Here is a 16,717-nt window from a genome sequence, read left to right on the forward strand (position 1 = left end):
TGTTAGATTAGCTTTTGAACACATTCTGTATTCATACCATCTGCCTAGCAACTGATGGATAGACGAAAGCTAAATATCCAATATATAGTGGTTGGTTCATAGGATGGTTTATTACTTGTCAGTTCCTATTGTGGGAGCCCTGACGAGCTAAGGTGCCAATATTGTTGATCTTGCAAAGCTCATCATTGATGGTCAAAAGTGGGTGTACTTTGAATGAGTCGAAAGGTAAGCTTGAAGATTTCGAGAAAGAAAGAGCGGAGTCTAGAAAACTGCATAGTGGGTAGAGTTGCTGATGAAGACCAATTAGATAGAGATCAAATTTATTGTTATAATATGTATTGTAATTGTGCATGTAAGAATTAAGGGAGAGACTTGGAAGATATTTCTTTCATGTTCAATTTAGAATTGGTTGCAAATTTGTAGGTGGATGTTGAAAGAATATCTCAACCTCCCTAGTCATATTTGGAATTGGTTGGATCTCTCGAGCACCATAAATATGTGATGTATCCATGTGATTTGTAGTATGTAATATAATTATTCCTTTGTGTGCGCATCTCTCAGTTTTTCTACTTTTGAATCGTTTTTTTATAGTGGAAATAGATTCACCACCATCGAGAATCCCCTTGGGTCCCCAAAATCCAGAAACTTTCGAGTTGTAACTAGGATTTCCAAAATTTTCTGAGAGGTTTTTTCAAAATCCTGGTACAATTTCCATGATTTTCAAAGTGAAAATTGTATCCTCATTAAACTACTGCAAAACTTAAATGGACAATACCATTCGTCAAATTTGTGAGAGAAAGATATATTTAGTACGAAATCCAATAAATTTAACGGTGTTATCGCTGCAGCACATCACGCTAGTTATTTGAACATAACTTCAAAAGCAGATCCATGGTGCCATTGTTGCAACACATAATGCTTGCTATTTTAAAATAATAAAGCTCAAACGTAGATCCATGAAGGAGATAGGGAAAAGATATAAAAATAAAGCTAAAAGCTATGTTATAATTTACTGTTTAAAATAAAAAATTGACAAAGAATTGCAAATGCCTCTCAATACTTACTATTATAACCAAATAACTTTATGCAAACATGATAGGTAAGACAGGACTCAACAACACTTCTGCCCCTGCCGATTAATCTCCATCGATTAACCTCCATATAGTGGAGGAGAGAATATGTGCATGCAGGTCGAGGTTGGACAGTAGAAGAGCTTAGTCAAATTAACATGCTCTAACTCAAACGAGTAGTACTCAGTACATATATTGCGCAAAGAAAGAAAAGGTAATTGAGACAGGTAAGGAGAGAATCAAAGTGGCCAAGAGTAGTACTCAGACATATATTGCGCAAAGAAAGAAAAGGTAATTGAGACCGGTAAGGAGAATCAAAGTGGCCATATCAGTCAGTACAGATACTTCAGAAAAAAAGAAAAAGTAATTCAGAGAGGCCAGGAGATTCAAGGTGGCCATCTCCGTCGTGTCGTTGGAGTCAGCACCGGGAGCCTTTTCTGCATGTCAGAACGCCCGCTTTCGCTGTGAGGGAGCCCACAAGAGACGATGGCTTCGCTGTGATACTCGAAGCCTTCGCATAGCTGGACGATGCGCCAGCGCCGGACGGAATGAAGAACGCCCCGTTGAACATTAGGTCTCCCTCTGACCTCCAATTCCAGTGCCTCCATACGCTCTCCGGTGTGTACTCGCGCTTCGTAACCTGTTCATTCATTTATTTTCATCAATTCAATCTACTCCCTCTGATAATGTCGACAATAATAGATTGAGAAGAATTGAGGGAACAACACTTACCTCCTTGGAAGAGCGATCGACATGTGCGAGGAATCGATTGCCTTCGCTGTTGATTGTAGGGTTTGCACTTCCACCGATAGCGTACATTTCCCAGTGGGTGTAATCGTTGTTCACAACGTGGAAGTACCCGTGTCGGCATCTGCGTTCAGCATTAAAACTTGTTTTACTGATAAACTTCTGAACCCCCCTAATGTTTATCTGTCTGTCAATACATGAAACGCAAATGGAAAAATGTGAATTCAGATCCCTTCTGGTACCTAGGCATGCGTTGAACGAGGCCTTCCCCGAAATGGTTAAAGGCAACTGTTACTTGCATATTGACGTCTTGTGTATAATCGTCGCTGTGACCCAGGAGCATGACCTGCAGAAATTATTATTACAAATACATAAACGGGGCAAACATTAATATGAATGTTTGAACTTTTGTTCCAAAGAATTTGTGATTCAAACCTTATCATGGTGCGTCATAAAGTTGTTTGAAATGGTTAATGCTGTCGACCCTCGGGTAGCATCGATAAGCCCATCTGTGCAGCTTGACAAGGAGCAATGGTCAACCCAGATATTGCTTGCGCCAAGGATGTGAATTCCATCCCCGTCAGTCTTCGATCTCCACTGGTAATGTCCCGGGGAATCCCTCACCATGGCATTTCCTGTAGGTTTGCAGTCATGGATGTGAATTCCGTGAATGATAATGTGGGTCACGTGCTCCACCGTAATGCAGGCACCGTTGGCAATGTGAACATTGGCTCCTCTGCCGTCGATTGTCTTGTAACTGTTCATGATGAGCTCTTCTTTCAGCACGATGACCATGTCCCTCTGAAAAATGATCCACAGAGGCTCGTTTTGAATAACTGCATGGCGCAACGTGCCCGGCCGGGGATTGACCGCATCGTAGTCATTCGGATCGGTGACAACATAGAATCTGCCATTTTGCCCTCCAATGGTATTCCTGCCAAACCCGATGGCGCAGTCTGCAAGTCTCTTTCGATTGTTTGCCCAGTCTGGGTCGCAGCGCCAGCAGTCGTCGACGGGGTTTCCTGTTCTGCAAGACAGATAACTTAACTCCCTTCTCGAACTGTTAGTACTCCTGCAATACAATCCATCAATTAACAGTTAATGCTGCTGCCATATTACATTACATGAATTAGGCTCAGAACAACTTAAAACTGCAAAACCCATTGTACACTTGATTAGAGTTAAAGGAAAACACTCCACAGCTCGGGTGGAAATGCATCCAAAGTGCTCTATACAAGTTCTATACGGCCCCGGTGGGGATATATTATTGCCCTGACTGAAGCAAGGTTTTGGGATAAGGGGTAGTCGACGGTAAAATCCTTATATACTGTCATTGCAAACAATTCAACGAAATCTTCTTATGGACGATACTTAATCTAATGATTCATGCAGGACACAAAGTTCAAACGTCATGATTAAATGACCTATGTCGTGCATGAATACTAATTACCTTTGCACCATTTTGGGCTCTTCTGCATGTTTCTTTAATACAGGTTGTTCAGCATTTTTAGTCTCAGATACAAAAGCAGGCTTTTCAAGGAATGAGCCCGTCAAATTTTCTGATGTTCCAAAGAACATGGCCGCATTGGAACGAACGCAAAAGATCGCTAGGAAAGCAAGAAATACCAGTACACTTCGACATCCACACATTTTTGCTACAGAAAGGGCCGAACAATGCAGCAAACTGCAAACTATAGGAATGGGATTTCTCTACGATACTCGTTCTAATCTGCTAACAAATATTAGACAAGAGAAAAGTTTGTGGCTAAGGTTATGACAACAAAAGGAGGAATTGCAGAAGAAAGAACGGTATCATAGGTGTCATTCTGCTAGACTAAATCCTTTAAACTAGACTTCAGTGAACAATCTCGCGGGCCAATCGACTACACATGAGATTACCAAACATGTGCTGAACTCGGCTAGTGTGCACGAATATGGATGAACACGTTGCTCCTTATATAACGAATTAAAAGTTATTAAAGGAATAAAATACATCGAAAACGGGTAACAATCACTGTTGATAACATAGATGGCCAACAATCACGGTTGTTTAAACCCACCAATAATGATATGAGATCAAATTCCACTTTTCCATCGTAATTCACGACAGGGATTGGATTATTCAAATCACTGAAGATAAATGAAAGGCCTTTTATTTATTTTTGCCCTCACTCTTTAGCTTCACTTTTTAGCTTTCCTATGTGCGTAGGTTCCTCCTTTTCTGACTTCTCAGACCCTGATATCTGCACCTCATTCAGTGCAGTTTTCTCCTTGTGCACATTACCTAATCATTACCTGTTTATAAGATATCTGCACCTCATTCAGTGCAGTTTTCTCTGCACATTACCTAATCATTATCTGTTTATAAGATGGGGTCTCCTTGGACCCGGTTTTTCATCTGTTGGGTCAAAAGCTACCCTCTTCTGCTAAGCTCTGCTGCTCTGGCACCTTCCTCCTCCAAAGTAGATACTATGGCTTCAACTTGAGCAGGTCTTCTTCAAACCCTAGCCGCCATCCTGGCAGACACAGTTTTACTCCTCTTTCCTGGATCCAATAATCAGGCTTATTTATTTATTTATTCTTAAGTTAAATTTGCCTTTTTTATTAAAATATATTTTGAATATATAAATAAATTTAACAGTTCTAAATATATAAATAAATTTAACCATTTTAATTATATAAATAAATTTAACATCTAAAAAATTATTTTAAATACAATTTATAATTTTTTAAAATTTATAACAAACCTGTTAAGCCGAAAAATGGCGAAAACCATTTCTTACCTTAATTACACTACGCTGGAGATAAATTCCGAAGATTTACCCGGAATTTAAGGCATTAATAAGCATGCGGGTTTTCTGTAGACTGCTACGACATTATTGAAATGCATGTTACCAGGTTATATTATCCTTCCTATGGCTTAGTCAACATTATGCTTTTCGTTGAGAAATTAACGTCCAAGTCTCGTTAAATTCAATATCCATGGTTGCGAAATTATGTTCAAGTCTCATCAAATTCCATGTTCACGAAATTATCATCCAATCTTGTTAAATGCATGTGAATTTGCACAATCGTCTAACTTCGCGCACATTCGAAACGTTAAAGTCGCGGACTGATCCATTATTGGCGGCGCATTTGAGCGATAAGAGTGGGAGTGGATATAATATATTTGTTGGAGTGGATATAATAAATGGAAGTAGGTGGGAATGGATATAATATATTTGTTGGAGTGGATATAATAAATGGAAGTAGGTAAGATGGAATACTGTTGGGAAGATTTGCATAGTGTCCATGAGGTTGATAGAATGGGTTGACCTTTGTGTTGTAATACTGACTACGTGCGATGACGTAATCTACATAAATTCCGGGATCAAACGTTCCGAGACAAAGTGGGAAAATTAGTTCGGCCGAGAGGTTCAAATGAGCGTACGTTCAAATTAGCGTAGTCTCAGGGTTTCAATTTGTGGAACTAATTAATTTTGTGTGAATTTACTATTGGAGTTCTAGATTTCATATCATTTAAGTATTTAAATGTGATTTTTCATATCATTTAAGTATTTAAATGTGATTTTTCATGATGTGAAATTTATTTATATATTTTAAATAATAAAAAATATGATTTGGTTAAAAAAATTTAACAAATAAAATTGTGGAATAGGGGATTATATTCTAAAATTGTTTTTGCTATGAAATGAGTTCACTACTGCAGACTGTGGAGGTATATGGCCACCATGAAAGCTTACTTCATTAGGGACCACTAGTGAGGGTGTGGTTTTCCTTAAATAATAATGACAAATCAGCTTGCATTCAAAGATAACAACCCATAATAATTATGTCTACCACTGATATTGATCCTCTTATGGAACTATTGAATTATGATAATTTTCCCATTATTAAAAAAAATTAAAACAATAATCTTAACTGCCTTAAAAAAATATTGTCCTTTTTGGTGTCTTGCCATTTCAATAACATGCCTTTGCCCAAGTATGTTTCATTATTTAGTGTCTCTGTTTGTGATCTCACATAACATGATAATTATATAAAAGGATTGTGACTATGTGTTTATATTTATCATTGTTTGTGATCTCACCTAACATGATAATTACACCAAAGGTGTACCTTTGTGGGGTTTCGCTACCTAGATTTAGCTAATCAAATCTTTAGATAACCGTCCTCCTCCATCTTATCCTTCTTTACCACATAGTACTCCATACTCTAAATCGCAAGGCTCGATGAAAACAATTTCTACATTCGATCCCTGCCTGCTACCGTAACCTGAAGAGCCTCAACTACCTTGGCCTCAACCTAAACAGGCTCACCTGTAACTTATCGCACGAACTTGGCAAACTCGTAGAGCTGAGATACCCCCTGCATCTCCCACTACAACAATTATTTCTGCAGGAATGGTGAGCTTCAAAGCCTCATTTTGTTCGACAATTCATTCTTAGACCCGTTCCGACAACCTTGGAGAGTTGCGTGTGCTCAAAAGGGTTTATTCTAGGAGGCCATTGATGTATTCTACATAATGCAGTGTAGAATATTCATGCCTATGGATAAGGCCTATAACACCATTTCAGTCCAGTGCAATTCGCCACACACTCATGTGAAGGGTTTTTGGATTTTTTCGACTCTAAAGTTGGTTTTGGTCAAAGGTATAATATTATGCTCACTGGTATTTGCCTCTGTTGCCATTATCAAAGCTAGGGCTTTGAAGAGGAGTAATGCTTCGAGATCCTGAAAGCTAACGGCATTCGAGATCGTGCTTCTTACTGATACTATCAATTGGGCAAGCTCATGAAATCCCACCAAATGGGAATGTGTTCATAAATGAGTTGATTATATACTTGGGGACACTTGTTTCCATAACATGACAAATTTTAACTTCGGAGAGTTTGGATAATGTGATGAGGAGTGTTCTGAAGCACATACCAGATTGCATTGTAACCACATTTCTCAGTGATAACATCAAGCAGTTCAATATCGATGGTGTTATGGGAATTGAGATCGATTTGAAACTGCTAGAATCTTTTGCAGATACTCAATTTCATGACAGTGGCTTGGATGAGGCTGTAGGTGACAAAGTGCAAAAGAGTATTTGGCATAGGCAAGAGAGTTGGTTAATCTTTTATTAAACAACCATTCATAGAATTTCATGAATCCTATTATAAGGGAAAAACATTATAATTTTTTGGATTACACACTGGTCATGGTTTCTAAAAAATTAAGGGATTCATCTCACAAACTCTTTAGAACCTTTTGTGCATGGAATGTGAGGCAAAATCCAAAGAAATAATCATTTGAGACATTGATAAAGAGTCCGAGAGAGTTGAGTTGATGTAATGGTGAAAATGTTATATTCAAATCATTTGAAATTATCTTCCTCTTTTGATTTTACCATGTGATAATTTTCAAATACATTTAGATCTATGTTGCACGAAATGGGGAAACGAGTACGAGTTTTCGAAATGGGCACGGTACGAAACTTGACCTCCCCAAATTTTGGAAACGGGGAAATGCGAATATATATATATATATATATATATATATATATATATATACCTTAGAATTTAGAACATTTAAGAAATGTTATGTGCAATCATAAAGCATACATGATACATTATAATTTATTACATTTAAACATTATGATTAAATTTACATCACATTTACACATGAATGATCACATAATGAAAATAAAAATATCGGAATATCCAAAAGCAACCTTTATTATATATCCAAATCTCAAAATCAACCTTTATTATATATATGAGGTTGCAAGTACAATAAAGACTATAAGGTTGCAAGAACTATAGAGACAAAATACTAATCCTCATCATCATAGTCCTCATCAAAAGTAGAAGTAGAACCATGCTCAACAATGGATGGTGGTGTTGAAGAAGATGATGGGCCAATTCCACTTCTAGGCTGGACCTCAATGTTTAGGGAAGCAAGAGAGAGATCCAAATCAGGACTTTCTGCATCCACATCCCATTCTTTAGAAGGACCACTGTTGTATTCTAGACCCCTACGAGATGTAAAGCGAAGGTTGCAATGCACATAAACAAGATCCTCATCCTTCTGTGTGCCCAACCTATTGCGCTTCACATAATGAATAAAACCATAAGTGCCCCAATTCCTTTATGTTGATGAAGAGATTGCCACTTGTGAAAGAATACGAATGGTAGTGTTGCAAATATACACCATTTGCTCCATGAAAAATCCAACACCTAACTGGATTCATGGTGCTTCTCTCCTCCAAAGCTGATATATCTGCATAATCATCTATTCCTGCAGCAAAACTGGCAAATTCTTCCTTTACCTCCCTATGTAGATGAGCAGGAAACATTCTCATAAGGGCTTTTTTCACCCCATTAGCCACCTGTCTATCCTTATGGGGTGCCTTCCTCTTCCCATTGCTTTGAGAAATAAGCTCCTCATCATAAAATTTGGGGTTCAAGGCATGTGCTAAAGTGTGCAATGGAGTGTTGAAATTGTTCCACCTATCAATAATGATTTTCTTGACTAAACCAGCAAAATAATCATCAACAAACAAAGGTTGTGGAGACTCTTGCAAAATTATTTCCATAGTTTTCTCAACCATGGAATCCATGCCATCATATAGCTCTCCTAAGAAAGGTTGGTCAGTGTCAGCACTCCGAAGAAGATCAAATGTAGGGGTTGTGAACTTTAGCAAGAAATCTATCTTGCTCCAGCAATCCTCATCAAGGCACAATCTATGCGCCATATATCCCCGATCTAAATCTGCTTGTCTCCACTCAATCCAAAGTTGACTCACCACCATAGAAACTAATGCATGCTTAACCTTAACAAGGTGGCGCAACATTAGGAAGTTTGAGGCATATCTTGTCTCAACAACTTTTAACAACTCCAATTTGGAGTACTCCTCAAATATGGCTTGAGATTGGTGGTGGTTGGTGATGAATTTGAAAATCTCCCATTCTTCCCTTGTGATTTTCTGTATCCATGAAAATTTGTTGTTCATCTCCTCTAAGATCAGATTCAGATTATGGATAATGCATGGTGTCCAAAAGATGTGGTCATACCTTCCCTGAATAATTAAACCTGTAGCTTTGCAAACTGGTGCATTATTCGTGGTAACTTGCACCACCTTGTTAGGCCCTATTTTTTCAATAGCTTTTATAATAACATCAACAAGTAACTGTGCATATTTTACCTCTCTTGACCAGTCTTCTGCCTTGATAACCATTGCTCCTTTGGGGGACGTGGCAATGATATTAATCAATGGTCTATGCCCTGTATTTATCCATCCATCTAAGACTATGGTAACCCCAGAGCTACTCCAGAAAGAACGAATTGGTGATAAAATATCCTCCACAAGCTCCTCATTTTTTAGAAGCTAAGTTCTAACTTTCTCGTAGTTGGGCCTGTTGTACCCTTGAGGAGCTTTGTTAATTTCCCTTATCATATCTTTCTAGTAAGGAGAGAGAACAACATTGAATGGGATACCACACGCATAAATGCACCTAGCCACTCTGGAATCAGTTTCTTCTCTCACTTGTATATTCACCAATTTAGCAATTCTGCTATCCTGAACTGAAGGGGATGCTCCTCTGGTATTTTTGGGTGCTGGATATTCATGTTGTTGAGTGGCACCGGCTCTCCTCTTTCTTGATTCAACTATAATCCTTGGCTCAATGTTAGATGGAGCTCGAGGAGTAGCTTGAGTAAGCTCATCATGCCTTCTCTTAGTAACATCCGCCTCATCTTGCTCTCTTTGATATTCCCTCCTTGCCAATGGGTCTACTGTTTTTGTGCAACCCACAACCCCCTGTCCTCCTCCATGCAAAAGATGTGCCTTCACTCTTGGGTAGGAGCCCTTGTATGAATTATTGCAAAGATTACATCGTGATTCCCATGAGCCACCACCTCCACATTTTTGTAGCTTCTGAACATGCCTCCAAAGAGGATAATATTCAGCCCTTGGGTTGGCCCTAGGGATTAAACATGTAGCTACGCATTGGTTGGAATCCATTTCTGCAAAAATAAATAAATAAAACAAATCTGTAAATAAAAAACATTTTTCATATTTTTGGTAGCATAAACCCTAAAAAAATTAAATAGTAGGAAAAAAACTAAGAAAATGAATGTTGCTTATGCAAATTAATTTTCTGTAGATGAAGCTACCCCAAAATGCCAGAAAAGACAAGATAAATATGGTTGTAGTTGAGCCAAAAGCCAAGAATGTCATAGCCGGAAACTCTGCACTCCAAATTTGTTGTTGAAATCTCTTTCTCTTGTTGTTGAAATCTCCTTTGCTCACTGTTGAAAACACCCTAGCTGAAACGACTGCCCTCTTCCTCTCTTTTCCTTTACTAAAATTGCTAGTCTCCAAGAGAAACGACTTGCTCAATTATGTGATGAGAGAATGAGGCGAGGGTGACTTTTATAACTCGAGAGAGGCATCTAGAAGCAACTAGAAGCCACTTTAGTCACCCAATAAAAAAATAGAAAACAAAATAATAATAAAAAATACAAGAAAAGTCAAGTTGAATGAGCAAACTTTGTCGTACAGTTCGGAAACTCATTTCCGGCCGTACTGGCCATGTTTCCTCCTCGAGAAATGGGCCAGTATGGTCAGAAACGAGTTTCTAGGCCATACAATATGAGTTTCCTCATTTTCGTATGGAAACGGACCCTAGATCCACGTTTCCTGCAACTTAGATTTAGATGGATCTAGACCCAAGGAGACATCCTTGTTTAACCAGAAAATCCTATGGTTTTCTTTATGTTTTGTGTTTATACACTACTCAGTTCTCTTTTTTAAACCCAAAAAAATTTAGATTTGTTGAGAAGACAAGGATATATCTAAACAAATCTATATTGTTGCAGAATTTGGAAGTATGGTTTCAAAAATGAAAGTAATTTGTGTTGTCGTTTAACATTGTCATTAAAATCATAGTCACATGTCTTGTACTTGGGATTGAATTAGAAAAGACGAAGAGTAATAATAGGAATTTGTCTTGAGAAACAGTAGGAAAATAAAAATTTAATCAACCCAAAAATTACTTAGAACACAAAATATTTTGTTTAAACTATATTAATTTCCTTTAAAAATAAAACATTTACCGTTTGGTCAAACTTGGTTTTTAAATCAGAAAATTGGTCAAAACTGCTCTACAACTCAATTAGACTTGTTGAGTCTTGGTTTAATTTATCCCATGGTTAAACTTCTTAAGTCAACTCGAGTTTGAAAAATTTTAAATTTTGACTTGTTATGGCTTAAATGAGGGGACTAGATATAGCCTTAGCCAGCTTTGGAGCCAAGCAAAAAATTCTCGCCAAGCATGGGACATACTTGTCAAGTTTTCTTTCAATGGTTGATTTCATATCTAATGACCTTTTAATGGAATTTTAGTGCCATTTTGTTTTGCTAGAAGATTGGGCAAAGGTAAACTAAAATATGAAGAGTGTAATGTGAGAGAATGGACCTACCTGAGTTTCATTTTTGTTGTGATCCTAAACATTAACAAAAATGAAGAAATAACATGGCCAATAAGTATGGAAGTGTTTTTTGTTAAAAATGGAAGAAATAAGATATATTCTTAAACATAGCAGCTCACAAGTAAGCAAGATGCACCTGGAGACTGCCTCATGGAGAACGCTCTGCATTGACCATTATTAATCAAGAATATATAAGTTTACATGAGAATAGGAGAGTTAGAACTAACACCTAGAAAATGTGAACTAATTCGTAAACTAGGACACACACACAACTAATGAACAAACTCTCTCCAGTAATACACATTACCCATTAATTCCAACACTCCCCCTTAATGGAGAAAGGGTTCAATAGTACTCCTAACATCTCCCTAAATAATTCAAATCTAATTCTTCCAAGGGGCTTGGTAAAAATGTCTGCTCCATTATCACAATTATTACAATATTCAATATAAATTTCTTTTGACTGAACCTTCTCTCTAACAGAGTGAAACTGCGTATCAATATGCCTTGTTTTTTTGTGAAAGACGTGATTGTTTGCAAGTTTGATTGAGATTTAGTTGTCACATATGATAACTATAGCATCTTTTTGTTCTTGTCCATCATCATGGAGAAGTATTCTCAACCAAAATTCCTCACACACTGCGTGATACTCTACTTCTGCTAAAGACAAGCATACAATATTCTTCTTCTTAATGCTCCATATGATGACCCCAAACCCAGTGCTTAAAGTGTAACATGGTATGGATCTTTTGTCATCCAGATTTCCAAATAATTCTAAAATTGGAAAACCTATCAGTCTAACATCACAAGAATTAGTATATTTAATACCAAATTCTAAGTTTCCTTGAAGATACCTTAAGGCACCTCTCACTGCCACCCAATGATTCTCCAGAGGCTTTGACAGGAATTGGCTCAATACACTGAATGCAAAAGCTAAGTCAGGTCTAGTTGTAGTCAAGTAAATCAGACTCCCAACCAGTTGTCTATACAATGTTGCATCCACCTCCTTAGAACCATCATTATTCTGAAGTACACTTCTTCTTTTAATTCACCATTTAAGAAAGCAGATTTCACATCTAGCTGGTGTATCATCCAATGATGCTTTGTAGCTAAAGAAATTAACATTCTAATTGTGTTTAATTTAGCTACAGGAGTGAAGGTTTCCTCGTAGTCTATACCTTATTTCTGCGAGTACCCCTTTGCCACCAACCTTGCTTTATATTTGCCTATACGACCATCTACTTTATACTTAGGCTCGTATAACCATTTGCAACCTATGGGTTGTTTTCCTTCATGCAGTTCAACTAGATCCCAGGTTTTGTTTTTAAGTATTGACTCATTCATCTTCCATGGCTTCCCTCCATTCATCATATTGACTTGCTTCTTTATAATTTGACAGTTCAACAACATTTAACATCCTAGTTATGAGAGCATGATACCTATATCTTGCTAGAAATTGAGTTTGCCTACTTGATCTCCTTAGTGGTGGACTTAATTCAAATTTGTCTTGCTCATTCCTTGGTGGACTTGGCTTACTAATTGTACCTACATCACTTGATTCTTCCTTTTACTGCTATTGTTGCTCATGGTTGTCCCTTGTTTCATCACTTCCATCTTCTGCCAGCAAAGGCATGTGCCACTCTTCATTGCCTCTATCACAGTTTCCATCATCAAATTGCTCATAGAATACTACACCTCTAGTCGCAAACACTTTGTGAGTAGAGGGATTAAATAGTTTATATGCTTTAAACTTTGTACAATACCCTAGGAAAATGCATTTAATGCCCTCTGAATCCAGTTTCTTGCTATCCTATTTTGGAACATGAGCAAAAGCTTTTGAGCCAAATTTTTTGAAATGATTAACTACAGGCTTAAAATATAATAAAGCTTCGAATGGAGTTTTAAGATCAAGGCTTTTTGTTGGATTCCTATTCTTTAAATGCATTGCAGTGTTTATTGCTTTCTCCCAAAAGACATTAGATAGGTTCTTACCTTTTAACATGTTGCGTGCACACTCCACAAGGGTTTTTTTCTTCCTCTCTACAATCTTGTTCTGTTAGGGAGTGTGGGGTATTCTGAATTGCTAAACTATCCCATGGTCCTTGCAATATTTGATGAAGCCACTCTGCTTGTATTCTCACCCTTGATCCGAGTGGAGAATTTTGATGAAATTCCCTGTTTGTTTTTCAACCATGATTCTGAACTCTTTAAAATATTCAAAAGTATGACTCTTCTTTCTGAGAAGATATACCCAAGTAAACCTTGTGCAATCATCAACAAATAATAAAAAATAATATGCACCTCCTAATGACATTGTCTGCATCGGCCCACATATATCAGTGTGCACAAGATCTAGTATATCTCTCTTCTTTAAACTTGAGGGAAAATCATCCATATGCATCTTCCAAAGGGCACATCCTTCACAATCAACATGATTATTTTTTAAATAGGGAGACCACCGACCATACCTTGTTTTTGTATGAGCACTAAATGAGGAAGATTGATGTGTCTGAATCTTTGCTGCCAAAGATTCTCTGTTGTCATTGTTGTTGAAGTGAAATCCTGGTGTGGTATGCTTGGGACATTCAACTTGTACAGGCCTCCAACTCAAATTCTAGATGCAATCGATTTATGTTTATCCAGCAAATCCTTAATGACACAATAGGTTTTAAAAAATTCTACCTTTAAATTTTGATCTGCAATCATTTAAATAGAAATTAAATTATTTTTAATTCCTCGTACATACATCACATTATGGATTTTCCTGATCTTTCCATTAGGGAAAATCACAAGAATGTCTCCATGTCCTTTGATCTAGTAGGCCCTATCATCACCAAGGTAGATATTAGCACCATTGTTGGTTGCTTTAAAATTTTTGAACCAATACCTATTACCTCTCATGTGAGTGGAAGCTCCTGAATCCACAAACCAAGTTTCTGCTTCATCATTCTCAGTAGAGAAAGCAGAATCATATACAAATAGTCTTAGGTTTCGATTCTGATTTTCATCAGCAAAGTTCCCTGCATGCTTCTTATGTCTATGTCAACCTTCATCAAGCTTCTTCTTATGGCAATTACTAGCAATGTGACCATATTTACCACAGTAAAAACACTTGATCCCTGAATCATTTCTGGTTGAAGACACACCTTGAGGTGGATTTATCTATGGTGTACCTCCGCCTTTATATCCTGCGCTTTCTTTCCCTCTGAAATGTTTTTTCTTCACCATTAATGCTATATCTGAATTCTAGGGTTTTAGAGTCATTCGCCTCTCTTCCTCTTCTATCAAGATCCCTGTCAATTCTTCAAAATTAGGGGCTTTCTCCCTTGCATTTAGGCTTGTAATAAAAATCTGATAATTGTCAGTCATACCAATCATGGTAACCATGATGAGATCAGTGTTTGATATTGTCTCCCCTATATTGGTCAGCTTATTTCTGATCTCCTTGATCCAAGAGATGAATGCAAAGATTGATTCACTCTCCTCCATTTTGATGGAGAGAATCTTTCTCTTTAGGAACAATAAGCGATTTGTATTTTTTATCTCATACAACTCCTTGAGAGTTTTCCATATGTCATTTGTTGATTTACACTCTCTGATGTGAGGGATAATGCAATCTTTAGCTGACAATTTCAAGAACACTTTCACCTTGTTTTCCCTCTTCTCCCAATCCTAAAGTGTTGTAGTTATTTCGCCTCTAGCTACAGTTGGCTTCAATTTATCCCCATTTGTGATCGTCCATGCGCTTTGCCCCTCAAGTAGGGTCTGTAACTCGAACTTCCAATTAGAATAACTGGACCATCGAGTTTATTTCTCTCATTCAAGTATGCTTTTGCCGTCTGATTATTCATCATGACATATTGATCTATGAATCTACTCCAAGATCCCTTCAACCTCTAGAAATTGATCAGAGAGGGAATTCAATCACTATATCTATTCACCAGATCTATCACCAATGGATCTTGTTAGCACAGTTCTAGGCTAAGTCATGAGTAGGTTTTGGAATTTTTATTTGTTAGGATTAATTTTGTAAATTTCAAAAAAAATCATGCGCTATCAGAATTTCTGGTAGCATCCGATTTTCTTGTTCAGACAGTCTCCCCTGTTTTTTAGATAGTCTTTCCATTATTGTTTTATTTCCTGTTTTCTTTAAAAAAATCTGATGCTACCAGAATTTCTGGTATCGTTTCTCGTTTTTGAAAAATAAAGACGAAAACGCAACCGTTTTTTATTGTCCACGAGTCATAATGACAGAATATCTAATCCAAATCATGAGATTTTGTGATTGGATAGGTCACAAACTCCAAGTCAAGTCAAGTGGTAGTGATTAATCATTTTGGTTGATCGTGTTTGCTAGGTGTCAGTCACAGCCATAGCCAGCCGTTGTCTACCCCACCCATCTTAAATAATTCATGTTTCCCAAAATCTTAAGCTTGTCTGCAGCTTCAGTCTCATCTAGTTGTTTGAATTCCAACGACCGTTCTTTTTGTTCCGCACAATGCACTACCAGAATTTCTGTCTAGTCCGAATTAGTGCAGGAAAATTGCTAGATTTGCAAGATTCTTGTACAACCACTTGTAGCAGATCAACTGGACTCTCCAAGGCAACTCGACTTCATCATTACTACTACTTGTTGTCTATTATGCCATGAAATCTTGTGTAATCATGAAGGATTATATGCATGGGAGATTGAGGAGCAGCTAAGGAGACACTGATTAAGGAGTTTAAGAACACATCCCAGATTTCCAGGTAGCCTAATTCAAGAGAGTTGCAACTAAGCTTCCACACTTTGACACCTATTCTTCATAATCAGCAAGTAGATATTCTATGGCACCAAAGTCTAGGAAAGGTGGAAAGCTTAAGAGAATTGAACCCCACGGAGCTGAGTTAGTTGATGCTAATCCGAAGGTCAGAAGGTTGTTTATTCTGGCAAGCTAGTATCCACTCTACACAAGGTTAGGAGACTCACATCAAGGTGTAGACCGAGAGTTTGCTCAAACTTTCAATGGACAGGAAGCTACCTTTTTGGTTTTCAGTTGTAGGTTTCAGAACAGTCAATTGCAGAGGCTTTTAACCTTCCCTAAGAAGGAGAAAAGTGGTTTAAAGGACAACTTATTATAGGAGGAGATCTCAATGATTTTATCAGAGGTGAATACATAGATCCTAACTGGGCCAAAGGAATTCCCAACAATTATATGAAGAAATAATGGGAAGAAATAGTCATGCTGATTAAGATTTTCCTCACTTGTGAGAGAAGATATACATTAGTTTTTCTTTACCATATGAGGTTTCTGTTTCATTTTGCAGGTATGAGGACTCTTAATCTACCTTATTTTATATTGAAGAGCTTGACCAAAATGGCATCTAGGATTCAAACACATCAAGAAGCATCAGAGTACAGCCTATATCATCAAGCAATT

General features: G+C 37.4%; 1 protein-coding gene across 1 annotated transcript; it reads right to left on the bottom strand.

Moving 5' to 3' along the window:
* Nucleotides 1-1,092: 1,092 nt before the first annotated feature.
* Nucleotides 1,093-3,726, bottom strand: LOC149181533 (putative pectate lyase 5). The gene is made up of 5 exons (XM_089418346.1): nt 3,268-3,726; nt 2,253-2,889; nt 2,060-2,163; nt 1,803-1,941; nt 1,093-1,710 (listed from the first exon to the last, which is right to left on the bottom strand). The coding sequence occupies exons 1-5, from the start codon at nt 3,465-3,467 to the stop codon at nt 1,489-1,491; spliced, it is 1,302 nt and encodes a 433-aa protein (XP_089274472.1). The 5' UTR covers nt 3,468-3,726; the 3' UTR covers nt 1,093-1,488.
* Nucleotides 3,727-16,717: the final 12,991 nt, after the last annotated feature.

The sequence above is a fragment of the Pinus tabuliformis genome, chromosome 3_2, assembly GCF_031772625.1.
Source record: "Pinus tabuliformis cultivar Carrire ecotype Pingquan chromosome 3_2, CPIR1, whole genome shotgun sequence".
NCBI lineage: Eukaryota > Viridiplantae > Streptophyta > Pinopsida > Pinales > Pinaceae > Pinus > Pinus tabuliformis.

What these genes read in the sequence shown, in the direction of transcription:
- LOC149181533 (XM_089418346.1), bottom strand. Translation starts at nt 3,467, where the DNA reads ATGTGTGGATGTCGAAGTGTACTGGTATTTCTTGCTTTCCTAGCGATC. An exon ending in GAGCCCAAAATGGTGCAAAG is followed by an intron (nt 2,890 to 3,267) that starts GTAATTAGTATT and finishes ATTGTATTGCAG; the next exon opens with GAGTACTAACAGTTCGAGAA. An exon ending in CTCGTTCAACGCATGCCTAG is followed by an intron (nt 1,942 to 2,059) that starts GTACCAGAAGGG and finishes TGCTGAACGCAG; the next exon opens with ATGCCGACACGGGTACTTCC.